Source organism: Hemitrygon akajei, chromosome 21 (genome assembly GCF_048418815.1).
Source record: "Hemitrygon akajei chromosome 21, sHemAka1.3, whole genome shotgun sequence".
Lineage (NCBI taxonomy): Eukaryota > Metazoa > Chordata > Chondrichthyes > Myliobatiformes > Dasyatidae > Hemitrygon > Hemitrygon akajei.
The window spans coordinates 27,585,772-27,611,989 of record NC_133144.1 but is presented as its reverse complement, the minus strand read 5'-3'; the positions used below and the strand labels follow the sequence as shown (position 1 = coordinate 27,611,989).

The 26,218-nt window shown below is 39.4% G+C and overlaps 2 protein-coding genes across 2 annotated transcripts in view; both read left to right on the top strand.

The window, feature by feature from the left end:
• The window catches only part of LOC140714176 (secretory carrier-associated membrane protein 5), a 366,120-nt gene that overhangs the window by 188,475 nt on the left and 151,427 nt on the right, over positions 1-26,218 (top strand). The gene's annotated exons all lie outside the window — the stretch shown is intronic.
• LOC140714472 (dual oxidase 2-like) overlaps positions 1-26,218 on the top strand; it is a 109,024-nt gene that overhangs the window by 38,266 nt on the left and 44,540 nt on the right. Inside the window, exons 13-20 of the mRNA XM_073025767.1 lie at positions 1,025-1,162; positions 6,039-6,152; positions 7,975-8,174; positions 11,804-11,989; positions 13,476-13,701; positions 17,317-17,410; positions 20,438-20,613; positions 24,586-24,652. Of these exons, the coding sequence (XP_072881868.1) occupies positions 1,025-1,162; positions 6,039-6,152; positions 7,975-8,174; positions 11,804-11,989; positions 13,476-13,701; positions 17,317-17,410; positions 20,438-20,613; positions 24,586-24,652 (1,201 nt within the window). The remainder of the gene's footprint in view (positions 1-1,024; positions 1,163-6,038; positions 6,153-7,974; positions 8,175-11,803; positions 11,990-13,475; positions 13,702-17,316; positions 17,411-20,437; positions 20,614-24,585; positions 24,653-26,218) is intronic.

Below are 26,218 nucleotides of genomic sequence, written 5' to 3'. Positions count from 1 at the left end.
CCCAGAGGAAACAGAGATGATGTGCAAATTCCACACAAAACCACCTGAGTTTGGGTTCAAACCTGATTCACAGGCGGTGTTAGATAGCAACTCTGTTAACCATCTCAAGGAGGACAAAAGATTTGATCAGGAAATTCTGGAGCTCAGGACACACGTAATCAAAGGCAGAAATGTTACTAATTGGAAAAATCCTTGAAAGAGAAAAAGCCAGAATTGAATGAGCACCTGGTTGAATTACTGGAAAAATTGTGAATTGATTGCACTATTCAGGGCTGGTGAACCTTTTCAAGAGCTTGTGCCCAAATTGGCAATAATCTTGTAAAAACTTTCCTTGCATACTATTGATGAAGGTGAAGGATGAGTCCTCTTGCTTATTTCAGTTTTAATCTTTGTTTTACTATTAATAAAAGTAATAAACCTGTATACAAGTAGAAAATCTATTTTAAAAAGGCAATTAAAAAATAAATGTTCATGGGGCAATTAAACAACATACAATATTTACCATTATAATCACTGAATATACAGCCTTCACTCACATATGAAAGAAAATATACAAACAGAATGAAGTCAAATGCGAACTGACTCAGTCACTTACTATCCAAACACTAATGCAAGGATCTCAAAGCATATTATCCAACATCACATGTTCTCACCACCATTTAGCTGGAGTCAAGCCTTTGTGAGCGGTTTCTTGTGAAAATATCTCACTGCTTTCAGGTTGCAAAAGTCGTCTGTCAATTCATTTGGCAGCAATGATCATCATCATGTACCTTTTTATTATGGGTAAGGTATAAAGAGTTGAGGATGACATAGACCAACAAAATTTTTCCACAAGCCATTTTGGGCACCTGTGCCATAGGTTCGCCACCTTTACACTATACAATTTTACTTTGATGTTTGAAGACAGTGTTGTGTAATTACATTTTGCATTTTTAGCATGAATTAAAAGAATGCATTTCCAAAGAGCATAAAAATGCTTTGCCAATATTTCCGTGCTAATTCAGTTTTTACTGTCTGTTGGCAGGTGACCCATGTATTCAACCAAAGCAGATTAATGCCAGTGATATGGAACCGTGTGTTAAAGTCAGCACCCTGCATTACTTCCAGGGCAGTGGAGCAGGTTTTGGAATACTCATTGTGGCTCTTTGCTGTTTCCCACTAGGTCTGTTCATTTATTTTTTAAAAAGAGGCAAAAATGAATTGCCATGTATTGTCATTGTACATAGTATACTCAATTAAATGTTATAAATGATAACAAGCCATCATTTCTTAACAGTTACTTGTAGCTGCATTATTTTAAGTTGCTGGAATCCTGATGTTGGGTTTCAGCCTGAAACAAGGACAATTCGTTCCCTCTCACAGATGCTGCTCGGCTCGCTGAGTTCCTCCAGCAGATTGTTTGTTTCTCCAGATTTCAGCACCTGCAGTCTCTGGCGTCACCATCTTTTCAGTTTAGTGTTTAAAATTAAAAGAAATAGACTATCACTTTTAAACAGGGTCTACTCAGATACAACTGGAATGAGTGATACCTGCAAGTTTTATGTGCTGATTAATATTGAGCAAACCAACTTGGAATTAGCCAGAGTGAATTAAGCTAATGATCAATCTCATGTGAAATTGTGCTGGTTGTGAGATTGGGCTGGGTTCTTCTGTATGTTCTCCACACTCACCTGTCTGTTCTTTACTTGCTATAACATGCACACCTAAACCATAGGTGAAGCCTATTTCTGTCCCTAGCAATAGAGCTCCAATCTGTGGCCATCCTGAAACAGTCTCAGTAGAAATACGAAGTACATTGTTGGTTTTTGGATCATTTGAAAGGAAACTTCATTGATTGGGAGAACAGACTGGACATCTTTAGCATGGATGGCAAGATGCTGAATCACCTTGAATGGGAATCTCATGGCAGGAAGCAGAGATTCCAAATGCAAACTCCAGATTCCAGGAACTGCTTGGACACATACACCCCTTGGGTTGTGGAAATCATGTACTTCTTGCAGGACTGACCAACATGAGAGAAGGTCATGAGAGACATCACATCCTGCCCTGAGCAGTGGATTCATAGCCTTGAGCTTTCCAAGGCGTTTATCATGTTTCATGTCTGAGCTCCTTCATCAGAACACAAAGATGTGCCAGAGGAGCTTTGGCCACCATCTCATGCATGATCTTGTATCTCCGTGGGGGTCAAGGTCACATTGATTCTGCACTACCAGATCATTTTAAACTGCACAACAGATCTTTGCCAGCAGCTAGTTGAGTGGTGTTGCAGCAACAACCTTGCACTCAACGTCAGTAGGACCAAAGAGCTGATTGTAGACTTCAGAAAGGGTAAGATGAGGGAACACAAACCAATCCTCACAGAGGGATCAGAAGTGGAGAAAGTGAGCAATTTCAAGTTCTCAAGTGTCAATATCTCTGAGGATCTAACCTGGTCCCACCAAATCGATGCAGACATACAAAAAGCAAGTCAGTGACTATATTTCATTAGGAGTTTGAGGAATTTAGTGTGTCATCTAAAGCACTTGAAAACTTCTACAGTTGTACTGTAGAGAGCATTCTGATTGGTACCTGGTATTGGTGGGGAGGGTTGGGGGAATGGATACTGCATAGGATTGAAAGAAGCTACAGAAAGTTGTAAAATTAATCTGCTCCATCATGGATATTAGCCTCCATAGTATCCAAGACATCTTCAAGGACCAGTGCCTCCATCACCCAGGATCTTTCCTCTTCTCATTGTTACCATGAGGAAGGAGGTACAAAAGCCTGAAGGCACACACTCAGTGATTCAGGAACAGCTTTTTCCCATCTGCCATCAAATTTCTAAATGGACATTGAACCCATGAACACTACCTCACTTTTTTTTCTATTATTTCTGTTTTGCACTACTATTTTTAAATTTTCTCTCTAAGTATTTAATATACATATATATACTTACTGTAATTCATATATTTATCTATTTTTCTATATTTATCATGTATTGCATTGTACTGCTGTTGCTAAGTTGACAGATTTCATGACATGTGCCGGTGATATTAAATCTGATTCTGATTCTCTGCAGCATCTTGTAGTTCTGGATTTTGTTATTAATGGGATAGACTTCTATTTTCTAAACAATGACCATTTATCTTGTGTCCATGCTGATCGATAGAGAACCAGCCCCTAATCCAAAATTTCAGCAATAGTTCTCTAACCCCACATGTCACATCTCTCACATCAGGTTCATTTTAAATGGCATTTTGTCTCAGTCCTGCTCACCTGACCTGCAGCATCTAGCAGTCAAATGTCATTATTTTTATCTGCTGAGGAAGTTTTCTGCCATCATCCTGGTAGCTCTGTACATTCCACCTCAGGCCAGCATCAGGCTAGCACTGGAGGAGTTGAGCTCTGTAATCATCAGCATGAAATATGCAGCCAGATGCCTTCTGTATCATTGTGGGGGATTTCAACCAGGCCAGTTTGAAGAAGTCTTTGAACAACTACCACCAACATATCACCTGTGGAATCATAGAAGCCAACACACTTGATCACTGTTAAACCACTATCAAGAATGCTTACCATGCCTTCCCACTCACGCACTTTGGAAAGTCCGATTATCTGACTGTACATCTACTCCCAATGTGAGGGGCCACTGTACAGGATAAGAAAAGGCTACAGAAAGTTATAAACTCAGCCAATTTCATCATGGACGCTAGCCTCCCCAACATCAAGGGCAGTGAAGAAAGCTAATGGCATGCTGGCTTTTATAACAAGAGGAATTGAGTATAGGAGTAAAGAGGTCCTTCTGCAGCTGTACAGGGCCCTGGTGAGACCCCACCTGGAGTATTGTGTGCAGTTTTGGTCTCCAATTTTGAGGAAGGACATTCTTGCTATTGAGGGAGTGCAGCGTAGGTTCACAAGGTTAATTCCCGGAAAGGTGGGACTGTCATATGTTGAAAGATTGGAGCGACTGGGCTTGTATACACTGGAATTTAGAAGGATGAGAGGGGATCTGATTGAAACATATAAGATTATTAAGGGATTGGACACACTGGAGGCAGGAAGCATGTTCCCGCTGATGGGTGAGTCCAGAACTAGAGGCCACAGTTTAAGAATAAGGGGTAGGCCATTTAGAACAGAGATGTGGAAAAACTTTTTCACCCAGAGAGTGGTGGATATGTGGAATGCTCTGCCTCAGAAGGCAGTGGAGGCCAAGTCTCTGGATGCATTCAAGAGAGAGTTAGATAGAGCTCTTATAGATAGCGGGGTCAAGGGATATGGGGAGAGGGCAGGAACGGGGTACTGATTGTGTATGATCAGCCATGATCACAGTGAATGGCGGTGCTGGCTAAAAGAGCTGAATGACCTACTGCTGCACCTACTGTCTATTGTCTATATTCAAAATGTGATGCCTCAAATAAGCAGCCATCATTAAGGACCCCCATCATTAAGGACATGCTGTTTTCTTATTGCTACCATTAAGAGAACGTACAGGAGCCTGAAGACACACACTCAATATTTCAGGAACAGCGTCTTCCCCTCTGCCATCAGATTTCTGCATGGATACTTCCTCGGTAGTTTTTTTCTTTATTTCCCTCTCTTTTTGTACTACGTATTTAATTTATTTTATATATACTTCTAATTGTAATTTATTGTTCTAACTACTACTGTATTTGCAGCAATGCAATGCTGATGCAAAAAAAATTCATAACATATGCCAATGATATTAAACCTGATTTTAAAAGAAAAAGATTCAGAGATCGTACTCTAACTTTGGAAAATGTAATTCAGAATCACATTTCCATCAGCCTTGGACATACTTGATCTGGTGGAATGGAGGTTCTGGACTAATAGAAGCAGGCAGTATGGAGGAACAACAGATCGTGGAAGAATTTCAATATGTCATAAAACTACAGAATTCTAAATCCTAACTCTGGAGGTGAAGAATTGATTGTAGCTTTCGAGAAGGGGAAGTCAGAAAGACACTCACCAGCTTTTATTGAAAGGGCATCAGTGGAAAATGTGAGCAGGTTCAAGTTCCTGTGCATCAACATCACAGAGAAACTCTCTTGGGTCCAATATATTAATATAATATGGAAGAAGGCATGCCAATGGTTCTACTTGATTAGGAGTCTGAGGAGATTCTGTATGTCACCAAAGTCTCTAGCACATTTCTACAGATGTACTGTCGAGAGCATTCTGACTGGTTTCATCACCTTTTAGTACAGATGTACAGCAATTTCATGACTTGTGTTGGTGACAATAAACCTGATTCTGATACTTATTTTGAATTCAAAACTTTATTGTAACAGGATTCAGAGCATTGAAGACTCAGCCAGGTCCATCATGGGCACTCCCTCCCTACCATCAAGGACATATTCAAAAACAGTGCCGTAAGAAGGCAGCAAACATCATAAAGGACCCTCACCATCCAGAACATGCCCTCTTCTTATTACTGCCATCAGGGAAGAGGTATAGGAAGCTGAAGCCACACTCAATGTTTTAGGATCAGTTTCTTCCCCCGTCATCATTTTTATGAATGGTTCATGAACTCATCAGCACTACTCCACTTTTGCACTAATTTATTTTTTATTGTAACTTGCAGTATTTTTTATGCCTGCACTGTACTGCTGCCACAAAACAACAAATTTCATGACTTGTTAGTGACAATAAACCTGATTCTCAAATGGATTCTGATTTCAAAGATTTGTTGTTGAATGAATTAATCCAACATTATAGATTCACACATTCTAGCTGCACAATGTTACAGTTTTTAGTAGGGGGGGTTGAGTGTTGCACCATTATATGGTGTAAGCATTAAGTGTAAGCAATATATTTATCTCAGTGGCTCCAAGAAGTCCTGGTATATTGCTGTCGTTTATTGATAGATCCATTCAAATATAAAGCATTTCTCCTGACTGACTCGGACGTTATTGTGTCATCAAGACAGGTCAGACAGACATATTACGTGGATCAAACCACTTCAAAGTTGAGAAGAGCTTTACAGTTTAACTTTGTTCATGTTTTGATAAGTAATGGCTTCTTTTGATATATATTTACAGCGGCCCTGCTTTTAGCTTTCGCTATATCTCTTGGTCGAAAGAAAGAAAAGAAAAGATTACAGAACAAGAGACGTTCTGTAAAGAAACAGGCCCCTTCAGGAGATAAAATCCAAGGTATTAATTTTAATGTTATGAAATAAAATGTTTTCTACATAACAGTTGCAACTGGCTCTCACTGACTTTTGTGCAGTTCAGAGGTAATGGTATTTAACTAATTATTAATACATTATTTCACTCCATTCAATAGAGGTGCCCCCAATAATATTATAACCCAGTTGAAAATTTTGGTTTTGTGGCTTTTAAATTAGATTTGGTTTATTTTTGTCACATATACTGAAGTATGGTGAAAAGCTGTTCATTCAGATCAATTCATTACATAGTGCATTAAGGTAAAACAATAACAATGCAGAATAAGGTGTAAAGGTTACAGAGAAAGTGCAGTGCAGGTAATGCCAGATCATAATGAGGTAGACTGTGAGGTCAAGCATCTACCTTTTAGTAGGAAACCATCCAGATAAGATGCTTTTAATGGTGTATTGATGGGGTCGACAGGAATTTTCTTCAGCCTTCTGCAGAAGTACAGACGTTAGTGAGCTTTCTTGGCTTGATGTTTACATGGTTGGACCAGGACAGACCTTTGGTGAAGTTCAGTCCTTGAAATTTGAAGCTCTCAACTTCAACATTGTTGATGAAGATAGCAGTATGTGTATTGCCCCCCTCTTCTTGAAGTCAATCACCAGCTCTTTTATTTTGCTGCCATTGAGGTAAAGTTTGTTGTCATGACATCGTTTTAATGAACTCTCTATCTCCAACTTTTCATTATTTGACTATTACTAGCTCCGAATCACTGGTTAATAAAAGTGAGGGTATTAGAGATAAAAAGCAGGGACAAAAATTTGGTATTTTGTCATCAAAATGTTAATGTAATTTTAAATTGATTGATTCCCTTTTCAAATCTGAAGCAAAATGTGCTCTTTTGTAGATGTGGTAGGTCTTTTACCTGATGAGGTAGTAACAAACATACGTCAGCATTTCAATGGTGATGTCATTCTGCTGTGTTCTTAGGACACTGAGTAGATCCTCTACAATTTCTTGTGTACTGCTAGGGTATATTTGAGTCCGGACTTGAAGAGTTATTAACATGGCCCTAGAAGTGAATGGACAGCAACTTGCCCCCTTCTAATTACACTCCTTGTTTGAGGTGATGGCCCTGTTCCTGAATCTGGGTATGCAATAAACAAGGCAAGTAGGGCTGTGAAGAGTGCAGAACCAGAACAAAGTTTTTCAAATATTTCTGCCTTAGTGAAAATTTATTCACTAGTGTTTAATCATCCCTATCTGATTTGCCTCTATTTGTTCCACCTTATGACATAAGACCATGAGACATCCAGCCTATCTAGTCCACCCCACCATTTTGTCATGGTTGATTTACTATCCCTCTCAACCCCATTCTCCTGTCTTCTCCCCATAACCTTTGACACCCTTAACAATCAAAAACTTATCAGCCTCAGCTTTAAATATACCCAATGACTTGGCCTCCACGGCTGCCATTGGCAATGAATTACGAAAATTCAGCATCCTCTGGCTAAAGAAGTTACTCTTCCCCTCTGTACTAAATAGATGCCCTTCTATTCTGAGGCTGTGCCCTCTGGTTCTGGACTCCCCCACTATAGGGAACATCGTCTGCATGTCCATTCTATCCAGGCTTTTCAATTACTAACAGGTTTCAATGAGATCCCCTCATTCTTCTAAATTCCAGTGAGTACAGGACCAGAGCTATCAAACGCTCCGGACATGGACTGGGAACAATTTGCATATATTCTGTGGTTCCATATTTGATTGTTTAGGTACCACTAGATGATTTGAAATGTTAAAAGCATGTTCTACTATCATGCAAATGTTTGTTATGATGTGTACGTTCTTGCATTGCATTTAGCCAGAGAATGGCAAGGGCCCAAGGATACACCGCGGTATGTCAGCATTGTCTTGGACTCCAACAAGTGCATTAAGGTCATGGACAGTAAACGTTCTGTGATCCGAAACATCAAGATTAGACAGGACCACTTTGATATTATTCAATCCACCAATAATGAACAAAAGGCTTTGTTGCTGAAGGTCCCCAAGGAATATGATCTGGTAAGTAAAAATTTGTGTTTGTGCCTCTTTTTTATAACAACTTACTTACTCGCCTGCTTAGTCGTACAGTGTGGAACAGGCCCCTTTGGTGAAATCAACCACACAGCCCAGCAACCCACCTATTTAACCCAAGCCTAATCACAGGATAATTTAGAATGACCAATTAATCTGCTAACCTTTACATCTTTGTAATGTGGGAGGAGACCAGAGCACCTGGAGGAAACACATGTGAGCACAGGGAAAAGGTACCAACTCCTTACACACAACAGCTGCAAGGAATTGAATCCCAGTCTTACATCTGGTGCTCTAATAGTGTTATGCTAACTGCTACTCTGCAGTGTTGCCCACTTAGGAAGTTTATGAGCTTCCTAAGTTCAAGTATGTATTTGTTACTTGACCAAGGCAGACTCCTAAGGTATCAAGGCCTAGGATTTAAGGTTATCAGCCATGTACCCATCCCTACCTCATTACAGAATGTTCTGCCTTTGACCCTCCCTTATGTGACTGGTTCATTTGAGTTTCTATACATTGGTGAGCCCAGATGTCAGTGCTTGAAATGTCACAGGCGAGTGGTTAGTCTTGCCAGAGAGGATCATTGCCCTGTGAAACTATGAAGTGCATTTTTCCTTCTTTCAATCCAGACATGGTCCACATCCATCTAATACACTGCAAATGCCACTAAATCCAGTGGAAGGATCAAAAACATGACCATTTCTGACCTCATGATGCAAGGAAAATCATTGGTGAAGCAGCTAAACTAGCTGGGCTTTAGAATGCTGTCTTGAGGAACACTTTTACTTTAAACCACTTTTTATAATGCTGGTTGCATTGTAAATGCATGCTAGAATTTATTTATTTGTGCACATTTTATTTCATATCTGTACTTTAATCTCTGCATTTAATTTTATATAATTTATTCTTTATAATTGTTACAGCATATGTTCTTATTTTCATTGCATGTTGTGCCAATACACCAGAACAAATTCCTAATACACATAAATGTATATGGCGAATAAAATTGATCCTTAATCCTTGAGGAACTCCTCCAGCGAAGCCTGGAGCTACATTAATTGACCATCAATAAGTACACCTTTATGCAAGCTGTGATTTCGAATCAGCAAGGTTGACCCCAGATTCCAATTTTACTTTAGTGAATGTCTTTGATGATACAGATTTCATCAATCACTTGCTTATTAACAAGCACAGTTATTTTCACTTCAATGCAGTGCTTGTCATTCTGCATACTCCTTACCTCACTTTAACAGTACACCATTGTCTGTAAAGCATATCAAAACATTTTGGAAAAGGCATGGAAGATGCTATTTAATCTGTACAGCAGTCTGGAACTAAGTGGCTAGGTGCAACAAGCAATCTGCTGGACAAACTCAATGGGTCGAACAGCATCTGCGAGGAAGGAACTGTCGCTATTTCATGTTGAAACCTTGCCTTAGTCTTGAAATGTTGACAATTCTTTTCCACTGAGAATTCCAGCAGATGTTTTCTTTGCTCCAGATACATCTATCTACAATACTTTTGTGCTTCCACTGGTGACCAGGCTCTTATTAAATGTCATTTGCCAACAATGTCATGAGCAGCTTCCATCACGGCACCTATGACTGAGAGTAGCCTTATAGAACAGGAGTTAGGTGGATTCGATATGTCCTGATTTTACTGAGTGGACTGATTGGGTAATGTTGTACATAGGAATGGAAGTGTACATTTAAGAGCTGTGCAATTATTAGTTGAGTTTTAATTGTTCTTAGTGAAGATTGTTTGGTGAGCAGCTCTATCCTTGTTGTAACACATACAATATTCTACAGGAACTCAGAAAGTCAGGCAGTACCTATGGAGGGGAATAAGCAGTCAACATTTCGGGCCAAGACCTTTCATCAGGACTCAGCTCAAAATGTCGATAGTTTATTCCCTTCCATAGAAGCTGCATGATGTCATCACTGATTAACTGGATTCTGAAAACTCACCCTTGTTTCTTCAATCACACTTTATTTACTTGTCTACAAGGAGAACAGCATGGGTGCTGCCACCACACTGTTCTGAAATTTTAACAAAAATGCCATTTCTTTATAGAAATTAAGTATACAGATAATGATTAATTGGTAATTTTGTGTATGTTCAAATTCCTTATTTGCATATGCAAGCTCCAATTGCACTATGATAATACTGGGATTTATAATCAATAGAAACTCCATGTTAAATGCCAATAATACTTTAGAATGAGCAAAGTAACTGACCAATAGTAAGTGTCACCCTAGAATCCTTCATCTGCATCCTTATTCTGTACTAATTTTCCAAATGGCTTTGGTTACCCTCTGTGCAAAGGAAAGCTATGCCCTTCAAAGACCTTTTATTGCCTGGGGTGACTGTGCATGATCTGTAAACTATCCTTGCCTGAATTTTACTATAACCCTTGTGTTACTGCAACTTCCATGATGACTTCCCAGTTCCTCCAGTATTTTGTGTGTGTTGCTCAAGATTTCCAGTATCTGGAGAATCGTCTGTGTCTATCTTGTTTCATGTCTAGGCACATAATAAGACAAAAGCCCCTGCAATGTTTTCCCATATAATCTGTTATTTGTCATATTTATGACCAAAAACTGTTGTTAGTTTTTCTTTCTTTTTTAACTATACAATGCATTATTTATTTTTTAGGAACTTTTCCCTGATTGTGTCTTTCAAATTAAATTCTGCAAATGGTCAGTAATCAGTGTGCAACTTTAAAAGGTCCCAGGAAGAGTAGCTGCTCTGTACTTTGAACTGATTTCACTCGGGAAAGTTGTAGGGTTGTTATAATTATCAGTTCTGCACATCATACTGCTAAATCTTCTCAGCTCTGCAGACCATGTAGCAAAGAAAATCCTGTCATACATAGGATGATGTCCTTGTTATGACATCATCCTGTTTCACGCCTATGCAGTGTTCCTCGTGGGGAATTTTAGGGGAACAAGGACAACATTGTCCCAAAAAATTATCACCATTAGGCACTCCTGAGACATCTTAGTCTTCGCAACACATTCCAAGTGGAACCTCATCATTTCAGACCCTTATGTATTTATAACAAACCCCTTTGAACCTCATGCACTGTTGCCCCTGATTTGATTCTAAGACCCCAATCCTCTGCCTGTCTAGTCTTGTAATGTCCTCAAGCCTAAGCTCTGATGCTGTAATCTCCTGATCATTCCTCAGATGCCATGATCTGATCATTCCCCTGGACCTCAATCTCCATCTCTTCCTCAAATCCCATCTCTCCCTCAAATCCCTGGCTTGTACACGCTGCTACAAATCACTGGTCGATCTTCTGCTTCCTTTTTCAATCCTTGACTGTTGTTCCAGTCCTCTATCTAACCCCACCCAACTAAAGACACAGCCTCGATTTCTTCTGCCTATTCCTTCTGCCACAAGCCCCACCCTCCTCCAAAATTCAATTATTTTGACTTATTATTTACATAATAAGGTAACAATAATTTTGTTAACATACATTATATATACATTTGTTTAAATATTAAGTGCAATAGATATAAACTTTATCTTGTCATTAATAAAATTATACACTTGCATCAACATTTAAAATTACCATGCCATAATTTAATATAAACTCTAACTTTTGCCCTCAGGTTCTGATGTTTAATGATGAAGATGAACGTAACATATTTGTGGAAGATTTTAAAAATTACCTGGTTAGTCATGGCATACCTCTGCTGGTGCATGAAGTGAAAGAACGAACTCTGTTGAAGGAAGCTGTGACAAAGGAACAACGGATAAAGATCTTAGATACGTTCTTCTGTCGTGTTTTTGCCCAGGTAATGCAACAATTGGTAAATTAGCTTATTATTGTCACATGTACCAAGGTTACAGTACTTTTTAGATTGGTTCTATACAACGTTGTGGGCTGAAGGGCCTGTTCCTGTGATACACTGTTCTATGTTCTCCGTAAAACATTGTTTTGCATGCTATCCATGCAGATCATCTCGTCACATCAGTGCACTGAGGTAGTACAAGGGAAAATAATAGCAAAATGCAGACTATAGTGTTACAGTTGAAGAGAAAATGCACACAGGCGATAAGGTGCGAGCCTTATAGAGACAGATTGTAACTCAAGTATTTAACTTACATTACTAAAGGAACTAATCAATAATCTTATATCAAGGGAATAGAAGCTGTCCTTGAGCCTAGTGGTATGTGCATTAAGGATTTTGTATCTTCTGCCCGATCACCATCTACTCCATCATCAACATCATCTACACTATCTACACCATTACCACTAAAGTATGAATGTATTGCCATCTACTATCTTGAGATTCATTTTCTTCCATGTATTTACAGTAAATAAGTAATTCAATAGAATTTATGAAAAAACGATACATAAGTATAGGTTAACAAACAGCCAATATGCAAAAGAAAATGAGAGGGGGGAGGGAGAAGGGGGCAGAGAGAGGGGGAAAGAGAGGGAGAGGGAGATGGAGAAACATGATTTGTCGAGTCCTTGAAAGTAAGTCTGCAGATTGTGAAGTAAGTCAGAGTTGAAGTGACTGAATCTCTCCAAGATTTTGACCTAGAATTCCTTCCATACCATGAAGACATTAAATAGCAGTGAAAAGAGCCAGTTCATAATCTGTGTGTGGGCCCACACTGCCCGCGTCTTCCTGTTTCACATCCTATGATTGCAACAGCATCATACACATGTTGTTCTTTCTTCAGCTTATTATTGAAGAATAATGGTCTGCGGGGGATGGCTGTAGTGAAGGTAGGTCTGGGGTGGGGACTAGTTCATAGGTGGGATCAGCATTTCAAGGGCCGGAGAAGAGGGTAGCACTCAGATTTGGGAGAGGTCATAAGGTGGGCATCTGAGCGCTAAGTGGAGAGTTGTTGGCTTGGTTGAACCAAGAAAAAGATAAAAGGACATATATCACATCTGCAATCTGCACAAAAGTTGTGACAGAGTGGTGATGGATATAGAAGATGGAATGATCTTTGGAGAATTGATATGTGAGACAAGAACAGGCTGAAGCAGTGCATCTGCCAGGGTAGTCTCACTCATTGATCTTAGGAAGGAGGACAGAAACCGTCTTTGTACGGTGGGGTATGATAAAGTTGGAAGCTGTGGAGAGGAGATCTGAGGAATAAGATCAGTGACTTGCAGACGTGAAGGGTCATAATCCAGAATATATGAGGAGATGCCAGTTGTTGTTCACCCTTAGGGAGGTAGGTGTCATTTTATCAGGCAATGACATCCCTGCATTTTCATTGTATAATATGATCTACTTCTGCTTTCTTTGCTCCAATCAGGTTCTGGAGATTGATGGGTCTGATGCCGGAAACTTTGATTATGAAATCTCTAAGAAAGCAAAAGAGTCTCTGACCTGTGAACTGACGAAGACAGAATTTGCAGAGGCACTGGGAGTAAAGGAGGACAGCATGTTTGTAGAGCAGATGTTTAGCCTGGCAGACAAAGATGGAAATGGCTACCTCTCTTTCCGGGAGTTCCTGGATATCTTTGTTATTCTGATGAAAGGTAACCCATGGTAGTGTAGTGGCTAGCATGATAGTATTACAGTTCAGGGCATCAGAATTCGGAGTTAAATTCTGACACCCTCTGTAAGCAAGTTTGTACCTTCTTTCCCATGTGCACATGGATTTCTTCGGGGTGTTCTGGTTTCCTCCCACAGTCCAAAGACGTACTGGTTAGTAGGTTAATTGGTCATTGGATTATCTGTAATTAGGCTGGGGCTAAATAGGTGGATTTTTAAAATAATTTTAATTTTTTAAAAGCCTTGAAGGCAAAGTGTGAGAACAGATGTGAACCCAGCTGGGAGTCTGGCCAATGGTTAACAACACTTGTCTCAGCAGTAATGGAGACAGGAAAACAACACTGTCTTTTGATATGTGAAATCCACACTTACACATGTGTTCGGTGTATTCCCTCTTGCATTACTTGAGCTCCCATTATTACTGCCGTAATTTTTATAGGATATAGTTTATTTTAATTTATTTTTATTTTACAATATCTTGAAGAAGGCTTGCTATTAGGATGTCCCAAAGAACATTGCTGTACATGGTATACTGTTGGAAGTGTTTGTACTGCTGTAATGTGAAAAATGTGGCAGCCAATTTGAAAGCTGCCACAGATCACAATATGGCAGTACAGCCAGTCCCCAGGTTATGACAGAGTTCTGTTCCTGGGTACTGCTCATAAACTTACTGTTGGAAATCAACAGCTGTGTGTGATGGGAGATAGAGCAGTCAAGGGAAGAGCAGCCACCAACCAGCCTCACTGACTTGGTGCTCTCGGCTCTCCTTGGCTTGACCGAGTTCTCAATTGCTGTAGCTCTCAACTGGGGAGAAGAAAGACGTAGAAATGACCTGTTCCCACCTGAAAGAAGATGCCTGCTACCTTGCAGCAGCCTGCAAAATGTGGTTAGATCACACATGGAGTATTGTGTTTAGTTCTAGTCACCCTATGATACAGAGGATGTGGAAGCTTTAGAGAAGGTGTAGAGAAGATTTAGTATGATGCTGCCTGGATTAGGGAACATGTCTTTTGAGGAAAGGCTGAGTGAGCTAGGACATCTCTTTGGAGTGAAGGAGAAGGAATGACAAATTTAATTGAGTTGTATAAGATTGCAAGAGCCATATAGAGAGTGGAAAGGCAGCACCTTTTTCCCAGGGTGGCAGTAGACAGTACCAGAGGCCAACATTTTAAGGTGATTGGAGGAAAGTTTAAGGAAATATCAGAAGTAGGTTTTTTACACAGAGTGGTGGGTGCCTGGAACACACTGGCAGCGGTGGCGGTAAAGGCTAACACAATGGAGACATTTAAGAGATACTTGGATAGGAACATAATAAAAGAAAAAAGGAGGGTTGTGGGCTATGTGCGAGGGAAGGGTTAGACTGATTGTGCTATTTTAAAATTTAATTTTGAGACACAGCACAGTAACAGGTCAATGAGCCCACACTGCCCATTTTCACCCATGAAACAAATTAAGCTACGAACCCACACATCTTTGGAATGTGGGAGGAAACCACAGCATAAGGAGGAAACCCATGTGGTCATGGGGAGACCGTGCAAACTCTTTACAGAAAGCAGCAGGAATTGAATCTCGGTCAATGGCACTGTAAAATAATGCACTAACAGCTATGCTATCGTACCATGAAGTAAGTTAAAAGGTTGTCATATCATCATGGGCCAAAGGTCCCATACTGTACTGTGCTGTTCTATATTCAAATCCTTTCCATTTATCAATCCACTCTCCCAATTGTTCATTCTATGTATGGGTGTTTGTATCCAACAATCAAAACCAAACAATCTCTTTGTTGCTTTAGCTATAACTATTGGACTATAAGACAGAAGAGCAGAATTCAGCCCATCAAGTCTGCTCCACCATTCAAGCATTGCTGACTTATTTTCCCTCTCAACTTTATTCTCTTGCCTTCTCCCCATAATTTTTGATGCCTTTACTAGTCAAGAACCTATCATCCTCTGCTTTAATATATTCCATAGCCATTTGTGGCAATGAATTAATTCCACAGTTCCATCATTTTTTGGCTAAAGAAATTCTTCCTCATCTCTGTTCCAAAGGGACATCCTCTGATTCTGAAACTATGCCTTCTGGTCATAGACAGTCCCACTATTGGAATTATCTTCTCCATGTCCACTCACTTGATCCATTCCCTATAATATTTGCTCATTTTCAATGGCACCCACCTTCATTCTTCTAACCTCCAGAAATTATAGGCCCAGAGCCATGAAACATCTTCATACATTAACCCTTGCATTCCCGGAATCATTCTCATAAACCTCTTCAATGACTGCACATCCTTTCCTAGAGATGAGGCCCAAAACTGCTCACAATACTCGAGATATGTTTTGAACAATGGCTTATGAGGTATCAGCATTACATATGTGCTTTTATCTTCTAGTCCTCTTGAAATAAATGCTTTTCTTACCACCAGGGTTAGGAATAGAATAGAGTATCAGTTGGAACATCAGTTTAGACAGTTGCAACCCCTTAAAAAGGGCAGCCTGTGGCTTAATTTGGCCTTTACGGAGGGATATATTTTACAGTACAGGTGGCCTTTCATTCCAAGAGGCTGCTAATCATGTAGTGGTATTAAACTGGGAGATCTATGTGTCCTTCCACATCAGTCACTGAAGGCAAGCATGCAGCACCACTTACCTGGAACTGATTAGATTTGCAGGTGAGCACAATTGTTATACAACTGCCAAATGACTGCAGACAATCTCCTACATATTTAGCACTGGTGAACAAATATGAAGTTCTCCCTCCCTCTGATTCCAATAGACAAACAATTTCAAAGTTAAAGCCAGAATTTATTGTCATATGCATAATTACATATATGCTCAGATGCAATTAAAACTTACTTGCACTAGCATCACAAGCACAGCAGCATGTAAACAACATTTGCAAGAAAAACATAGATCAAACATAAATTCTACACAAGAAAGAACAAAATTAGAACAAATATATCTATTTTAGTGCTAGGTGTTCAAAGTAGTCACAGAATTGCTATCCTGCATTAATGATTCAGGTTTGGCTGGTGGATTCATGAACTAAATGGTTGAAGGGAAGTAGCTGTTCTTGAACCTGATGGTGTGGGATTTCAGGCTTCTGTACCTCCTGCCTAATGGTGATTGGGATAAGATGCAATGGCTTGGATGGTGGGAATCTTTGATGGTCTATGTTGCTTTCTTGAGGCAGTGCCTCATGCAGATACTACCGATGGTGGGGAGTTACATGCCCATGATGTATTGAGCAGAGTCCACTACTTGCTGCAGTTTCTTACGTTCCTCCACATTCAAATTACTGTACCAGACCATGAAGCAAGCAGTCAGAATACTATAGAAGTATATCTATATACAGCAGTATATCTACAGAAGTGTTTTGTGACATACCAAACTTCCTTAATCTTCTAAGAAAGTAAAGAAGCTGGCACACCATCATTGTGGTTCTATCTATGTGCTGGGCCCAGGTCAGGACATCCAATATGTTAACACCCAGGGTTCTGAATCTTCCTCAGGTGAAAGACCACCATTGTAGGTTGTCTTCCCATTGTAGAGACTGATTGATTATTAATTCCAGCTGAAAACTGTCTTAATTTCCTTGTGCAGGTTCTTCGGAAGCAAAATCTAAGCTCATGTTTGCAATGTACGATGTTGATGGAAATGGTTCCATGTCAAAAGAAGAGTTCTCACAACTACTTAGGTAGCTTACATTATATACTTGCACATCTGTATGTTAGGTCTGACATGGTAAATGGCTGAGTGAAAACTGCTAAGGTTCCTTAAGGTAAAAGAGGATATTGTTTCTAAAATTGACATGGTGCTTCCTACAGGTGGTACCCAGAGAACACACTTTTTCTTCCTTAGAAATATAGAACTGTGAGTTTCTTGCTATCTGAATTTGGGATATTGACTAAGATAAAGTTTTAAACACAAAAATTTTTATTAGTGGGGTTGGAAATTATTTTGTGATGGCAGCTACCATGAAAGGATTCCTGTACTTTATTGGACAAGCCCCATTCACATCCAGTAGTGTGCCTCTCCTGTCCAACATGGTTATGTAAAAGGCATTATTCTAATATTGAAATAATGCCTCTTACATAACCAGCAAGGCTCGCGTACAAAAGATAGGCTATTGTTTTTCAGATAGAAAGTTTCATAATATGTCATATCTTGATTGCTGTCAATTTGAACATTTGTTTTTACCTTGGTTATGCTTTCTAAAGTTAAATATTTTAAAATGATCCAGTTTAAGGCAATACATTAGTCTACTACATGATTTAATTTCAATTAAAAATAAACTGTGAATAGAAAATGGAGAAACCCATCACTTCTGAATATCTGCATGGTCCAAGGAGAATCTTGGACATGCAGTCTTGGGTGCAAGAAATGATAGGCCATAGGTACAGAAACAGCCCTTTCCTTTGTTCTTAGGGCAGATGCAGCCTTCATTATAGCTTCTAAGTGAGTCCATGTGTAGGGCTGGGTGCTTGAACCAACCTTAATTAGGTCCTCTTGTTTGTATCTGCTTCTCCCTTAGCACCTTCCCCTCTATCCCATTCTTTCAATAACTCTGCTTAAGATCTGCTTAAGAAGGAAGATCAGTGCATCAGGATTTATCCTGGGATGAAGCACAGAGGTAGGACATGGGAAATTAAGAAGACTAGGTCCACACTCCCTTTAGTTTAGAGGAGTGAGATCTTCTAATTTAAGCATACAAAATTCTTGACAGGGTAGTGTCAGCTATTTTCCTGGAGCTGGGATGGTATAACCATTATTGGTCTAAAACAAATGATCTGGGATGAAAATAAAAAGAACATTCTTCATTCAGAATGTAGTGAATATTTGAAATTCTAACAAAGGGGTGTGAAGACCCAGTTGCTGAGTATATTTAAAATAGAAGTTAATAGATTTTTATATATTAAAAAATAAAGAGACATAGAGTAGGAAAGTGATACTGTAGTGAAAGATCAGGCAGGATTTTATGGAATAACAGAGGGATCCCAATCTTGCTTTTGTTTCTGATGTTATGTACTGATGAAAGACTTGGGTTACATCTGAACCATTGCAATTTTTAATACAAACCAGAAGTTACCTTCTTTAAATTCAACAATTTAACAAGTCACAGTTGAAAGACAATTCTGTACTTTTATTTACAATCCAGCAACAATTTTGATATCTATGCAGGATAAGATTAAAGTTCTTTTGAAGCTTCCTAGATTGTTACTCTTGTTAAACGAGATTAAAATATTTTGTTGCCATCTTCCAGCAAAGTGGTATTGAATGTTAAAGCATTCAGATGAAAATTGGTGTTCATTCATACTTACTGTTGAGAGATTTGAGATTCAAGATTGTTTAATGTATTTTGTCATTGCACAAGTGTAAAGGTGAAGGAAATGATTGTTACTCCAGATTCAATGTACCATAAAAAGCACAATAAGCATAATGAACACAGTTTTAAAAACACAATAAGTATCTATACATAAATTAGCTTTTATAAATAGACTAATTGTATTACATAAAGTGACACTAGGTACAGGAGTATTTGTACCTAAGGTGACTGTCAGGAAATGATAAAGTAGTAGAGGTGGGGAGGGTGAGTGGGTGGAGGTGTTGATTAGCCTGACAGACAGGGGAAGTAACTGTTTTTGAGTCTAGTGGTCCTGGTATGGATGCTGCGTAGCCTCTCCCCTGATGGGAATGGGACAAACAGTCCATGAGCAGGGTGGATAGAATCTTTCATGATATTGCTGGCCTTGTCTCAGCATATTTTCTTATATATGCCTTTGATGACTGGTAGTCTGGTGCCAGTAATGTGTTGGTCAGTTTTAACTACCCATTGTAGAGACCTGCTGTGCGCTGCAGGGGAGATTCCATAACACACAGTAATGTAGCATGTTAGGATGCTCTCAACTGCATATCTGTAGCAGGTCATGACTATTGATGTGCATGGTCTAGCTCTCTTCAGACACCTCATAAAGTAGGGACTGATGCCAGTGATGAGTTGGGCAGTTTTATTCAGCAGATGTGAATTAAACAGCAAATGAAAACCAAAGACCATGGGATGCCATTGGATAATTGGGCTCTGCATAAATGCTTGAGTGAAATATGTTATTAGAAAACAAAGAAAATGAATTATTTTTCATTATTTCCAGTAGAATGTCATGTTCAAAGGATTCAAAGGTTAATTTATTATCAATGTATTCTTATACAACTCTTGAGATTTGTCTTTTCCAGATAGTCACGAAACAAAGAAAGAAAATGAAAGTTGTTCGGCGAGAAACATCAAACCCACCTCCCCTGCACAAAAAAAAAGAACAGTATCCCGATCGTCAACCCCCAAACTCCATTTCCTCGCACAAAATGGAACAAAAACATCAACTTCCAAGCAACCCCTCCCCGCTTAAAAAAACTAACAGCTCACAAAAAGTACATCAAACTGCCACCCCTCCCAGACCTTCTGCCCTCACAGAACAAAATGGAAAATAACATATTTACTATACAAGAAAGCTAAACAGAGGGCATAGTTTGGGATCTAGATTTTGGCTTTGCCTGTCTATTTAATTTAATTTAACACAAGAGATACTGCAGATTTTGGAAATCCAGAGTTAGATACACAAAATGCAAAGGAACTCAGCAGATCAGGCATCATCTATGGAAAGAAATAGAGTCGACATTTTGGGCCGAGGTGCTTCATCAGGACTTCAATTTACTTTAATCTTTATTTTAGGTCCTTCATTGAGATCTCTAACAACTGCTTGACAAAGGATCAAATACAAGAGGTGATAGAGTCAATGTTCAAAGATGCTGGATTTGAAGATAAGGAGGAGTTAATGTGGGAGGACTTCCATTATTTGTTTCGAGATCACTACAGCGAATTGGAGTTGGCTCAGCTCCCTGTGAAAGGTCTGTAAAGCTGTTTCATAATTCTCATGATCATTTATCAAGAATAAATGTAAGAAAGGAATTGACATTCCACACTCTTTAATTTAAATTGTTTAATTTATAATATTCAGTTTTTGTTCTTTTTTAGCATATTGTTCTTAACCATAAACTGTCCTACCTTGAAAACATACTGCTGATCTATTATCATTTCTAGGCAATTCTGGTGAGCTGTAAGAGAACCTTTCCCACAGCACGCCAATCATTCAGGAAGGGCAACTGACCGATGTAGTTGGGAATGAAGCTTGTCCTCCTCCTCCCCCCACCTTCTTATTCTGGTTTCATTCCTTTTCCTTTCCAGTCCTGATGAAGGGTCTCAACCCAAAACAACAACTTTTTATTCCTCCCCATATATGTTGCCTGACATGCTGAGTTCCTCCAGCATTTTGTGTGTGTTACTCTGATCGTTAATCTTTAATTACCAAAACTGCTATGATTCAAGCAGTGTCATTTCATACTTGCCTTAATTTTGTGTCCTCAGGAAACAGTTTTTATTCCCCCAAGCCTTGTTATATTACCTGTTAGAGAAAGGTACTCAATTAGTTTTGTTTTCAGCAGTTCAGTATTGATGGAGTGGATGCCGTTGGATCAGGCCAAAAACCAAGCTGAAGGGATTAATGAGCTAAGTTCACGTGCAACCAAACAAGAAAGTAATTTTCAGGGTTAACCATATAACAATTACAGCGTGGATCTTGGCCCTTCTAGTCCATGCCGAACACCTACTCTCTTTAAAGAACCCTGAAAGGGAATAATACAGATATTGAAGATAAAAATAGAGCTGTTTCTGAAGATGCAAGCAAAGGAGTTGCCATTGTCTCCTAAGCTCCACCCCCATTTATGATATCTCTGAATGATTTGCATTAAATATGAATGTTTGGTTTGGTATACCTGCAGATGATAAAATGATTGGTGGCATTGTAGACAGTGTGGAAGACTGCCAAAGGATAGAATAAGATATAAATCTGTTGCAGATGTGTCAGAGAAATAGCAGATTGAGTTACAAAGGGATATGATACAGTAGATGATGAGCAGATTATAATTTGATAACTAGCTTTCAAAGCTGGTGGCGTAGTGCCATCAGCGCTGGACTTCAGGGCAAGAGGTACCGAGTTCGAATCTGGCCAGCTCCCTTGCACGCTCTCCATCTGTGCCTGGGTTGATTGTCGAGCTAGCAACTCGACCTCGTAAAAAAAAATACCTGGAGAGGGGTGGGCTTTGCCAGGTTTCAGATGCCCAAGACACACTGTACGATGAGCAATCACCAAAAAGATCGGTGCATCTTGTCATGATGGCGCCCTGATGACTCCAGCAGGAGTTAAGGACACACACACACACACACACACACACACACACACACACACACACACACACACACACACACACACACACACACACACACACACACACACACACACACACACACACACACACACACACCATAGCCTCTGGTTGTGGTCACCCCTGTTTAGCCAATTCTATCGACTTGCAATGATGCTTTTACTTATGAGAGAGTCCAAGTGCACTGACCATCCTTATCAAGTAGCCACAAATTTAATAATTACAATTAAACTAATCGTTTCCATTCTGTCAACAATGATTATCAATTTTTGACCAGGTCATTATAGACCAGTCAGTAGTCAAAATCTTCCAAAGCCTAGAATATTTATCAGAGGTAAAGTACTTTATTAACTCAGAATATTTATGTATGAGGGAAGAGTTGGGGGTATAGTGATGAGTTGACCATTCTTGTAGTGCTCAATTGATATCAAATTGCCTCTACACAATAACAGAAATTATCCAACAAGTTACTCAATGAGCTTTTGATGTTGTCTACGTAAATTTTACTCAGGTGTTTGACAAGGTCCCTCATGAGAGGCTCATCCAGAAGATTAAGATGCATCGGATCCATGGTGACCTGGTTGTTGGACTCAGAACTGGCTTGTCCATAGTAAAACGATAATTGTTGAGGCTTGAAGTCTGCGATTACCGTTGTTCCACAGGGATTCTCCTGGGACCTCTGATATCTGTGATTTATACAGATGACTTGGATTTAACAGGAATGGTCAGGTTGGGTAATTCATAGATGATAGACAAGATTCATGGTCTAGTGGAGGGTCTAGAAGACTGCCAAAGGACAGAGCAGGATATAGATTTGTTTCAGATGTCAGAATCAGAATCAGAATCAGGTTTGTAATCAACTGCATATGTCGTGAAATTTGTTAACTTAGCAGCAGCAGTTCAATGCAATACATAATATAGAAGAAAGAAAGAAAAAAATGTTGGCAGAGAAATAGCATATGGAGTTTAATATGGACAAGGGTGAAGTGTTGCACTTTGGGAGATCAAATGTGGAAACAGTACACTATTAATGGCAAGATCCTTCAAAGTATGATGTACAGAGAGATCTTGGGGTCCATGAGAACAGCGTCTTGAAATTGGCCATGATAAGATGGTAAATTAGGCCTATCAGAAAGCTTATTGCAGTTTTATGGAACTCTGGTTAGACCACATCTGGAGTACTGCATTCAATCCTTGGTGTCCCATTGTAGGGAAGACGGAGAAGATTTGGCGAGGGTGCAGAAGAGATTTATTTACCAGGATACTGTCTAGATTAGAGGGCATATCCTATATAGAAAGGTTAGACAAACCCATATTGTTTTTCTCAAGTGCCAGAGTCTGAGAGGCATAGATAGAGTTGATAGTCAGTATTCTTCAGGTCAAAATGTCTAATACCAGAGAGCATCCATTTAAGGTGAAATTGAGTCATTTCAAAGGAGATGTACAAGGCAATATTTTTACACAGAGAGTGGTGGGTGTCTGGAATGTGCTGCTAGAGGAAGTCTGAACCAGCATCAGGTTTATTATCACTAATATACACTCAGTCACACTTTATAGGTTACATCTTATATCTAATAAAGAGGTCACTGAGTGTATGTTTGTAGTCTTCTGCTGTGTAGCCCATCCATTTCAAGGTTTGATGTATTGTGCATTTAAAGATGCTCTTCTCCACACCACTGTTGTAATGTGTAGTTATTTGAGTTTCTGTTACCTTCCTGTCAGGTTGATGCAGTGTGGTGATTCTCCTCTGACCTTATAATTTTAGCTGATGAAATATGGCAGCCTAATCTTTGTTTTATTTTAGTTTAGTTTTTTTTAGTTTAGGGTTTTGTTTCTCTCTTTATAAAATATATTTTTCATGGTTAGTTACAAAGAGATTGGGAGGCTAAACTACATTTGTTAGTTGGAATCTGTGTTTGTATATGTCAACTGTTATTAATGTAATCCCGATCTCTTTGTATCATTATCATTATTGTTATGTTTACTAATTTGAAACTTAATAAAAAGATTGAAAAAGACCTTTCCCATCAACAAGGCATTTTCGCCCACAGACCTGCCAGTGCCTGGATTTTTTTTTTGTTTTTGCATCATTCTCTGTAGACTCTGGAGAAAGTTGTGAGTGAAAATCCCAGGAAGTCAGCAGTTTCTGAGATACTCAAATCACCCCATCTGGCAACAACAATCATTCCACAGTCAAAATTCCCATTCTGATGTTTGATGTGTCCAACAACGGAACTTATTGACTGTGTCTGCATGATTTTATGCATTGAGCTGCCATATGACTGGCTAATTAGATATTTGCATCAACAGGTGCACCTAATAAAGTGGCTATTTAGTATATGTTGCTGGATAGTTTTAGAGTTTTAAAGATGTACAACAAAGGAACAGGCTCTTTGGCCCATCGTGTACATGCTGACTTTTTTACCCATCTACACTAATCCCGTTTGCCTGCATTTCGACTGCATCATACTATGCCTTGCCTATTTGTGAGTGCCTAAATGTCTCTTTAATGTTGCAATTGCATCTGATTCTACCTGACGTCTGGCAGTTTTATTGGACCTTTCAAATTCAACATCTATAACTAATTTATTTTTTCAGGTGTTGAAGGGCAGAAACGTGACCAATCCACTCGGGTTTCCTTCATAATGAGGAAAAAGCAAAGAAAGTAAGTAAACAAGAGATATATTGGATGGGAAGATTTATTGGAAGTTTTCAAAATTATGAAGCTAATTGAGGCAGTTGGGTGGGACAGATGTAAAACAGTGTCAAGAAATTGAATCAAACAACACATAATGTCAATTAGAGAGAGAGAGAGAAAAATCAGAGGCAAATGACTATTTCAGGACAACAGGTGAGTCTAGATTGATTCAGGGTTCTTTACCTGTCTGACTTGCTACACATGTATGTGGCTTACAGATGATATGACCACTCAAGCAGAAGCCACAACATTATTGATACTTGCTTCAGAGTTATACAAAGCAGATTTCACCGAGCAGGCCCAAGGCTGTGGGGTCTATTGCTAGGAACCCATTTCAGGAATGTTCTGTTTGAAGGCCTAGGGGCAAATCAGCAGATATTGTCCATCTTCAGGACCCAATGAGTGTTGTGTCCTACTGCTGTTGGAGGCTGGACTCAGTGAGAGGATCGGGGTGGGCAGGGATACAAGCTGATACGACTAGTGCTGCCATTGGAGGAAGTGGGTGTATTAGAACCCACAATTTGAAATGTGAGTGGGATGAATTCAGTGATAAGAGTTCCTTGAACATTTTGTGTGTAATACAAGGAGGGGATCTGGAGACCAGCAACTGAAAGGGGGGGGGGGTAGGGGATTGGGAACTGGTAGATGCCAAGTGGCTGATATTTCACTGAGTGGCAGCAACCTGGCAGATTTAGCTGATTGGGTGAGACGTGTTGTGACGGAGATTGGAGGGGTGAGGGTAGACATGCGAGTGAGTGATTGGAAGGATGACAGTAAGTAACCCAGTTTTGAGCTGAGACTATTCTTCTGTCCCGAAATGGTAACTGTTTATTCATTTCCATAGATGCTGCCTGACTTGCAGACTTCATCCAGCATTTTGTGTGTTGCTTTGAATCTGTTAAACTTGTTTCACCTGTTCAGTGGTTGGCTCAGTTCCTTCTGTGTCACTGGACTCAACATCACAATGTTGTCTTTCGGATCTTATCTGCTACTTGTTATAACGTATGTATCTAGAAATTGAAAGGTATGGTCTTTTAGCTAGCTCATGGTGAGACAGTGGAAAATTAAATGGAAGAATGCATGTCATGCAAGCAATTCTTGATATGACTGCTTATCAAAGAAAATCAATAATTTAGTACACAAAGCATAGTTGCTGGTTGGTTATCAGAACTCCCATTACAGAAATATGTGAATGCAAGCACTCACCCATGACTGCACCAGCAGGCTACAAGACATTAGTAGGATTCATTTGAGCACAGAGTTAAAAATTTCTGTGATGTTATGTGCACTTAGGAATATTGAGTATTTCATCAACAATAAAATGCATAAACTAATCATTCATTGTGTTTGGTGCTTTTTTAATCTTGCTGTTCTAAGTATGGCTGCATGTTTCCCTGCATGGCTATAATTATGTACATTCATCATTTGCAATGCACCTTCGAATGTCTGAATCATAGAGCACTACAGCACAGAAACCAGACCTTCAGCCCATCTATTCCATGGCGAACTATTATACTGCTTTGTCCCATCACC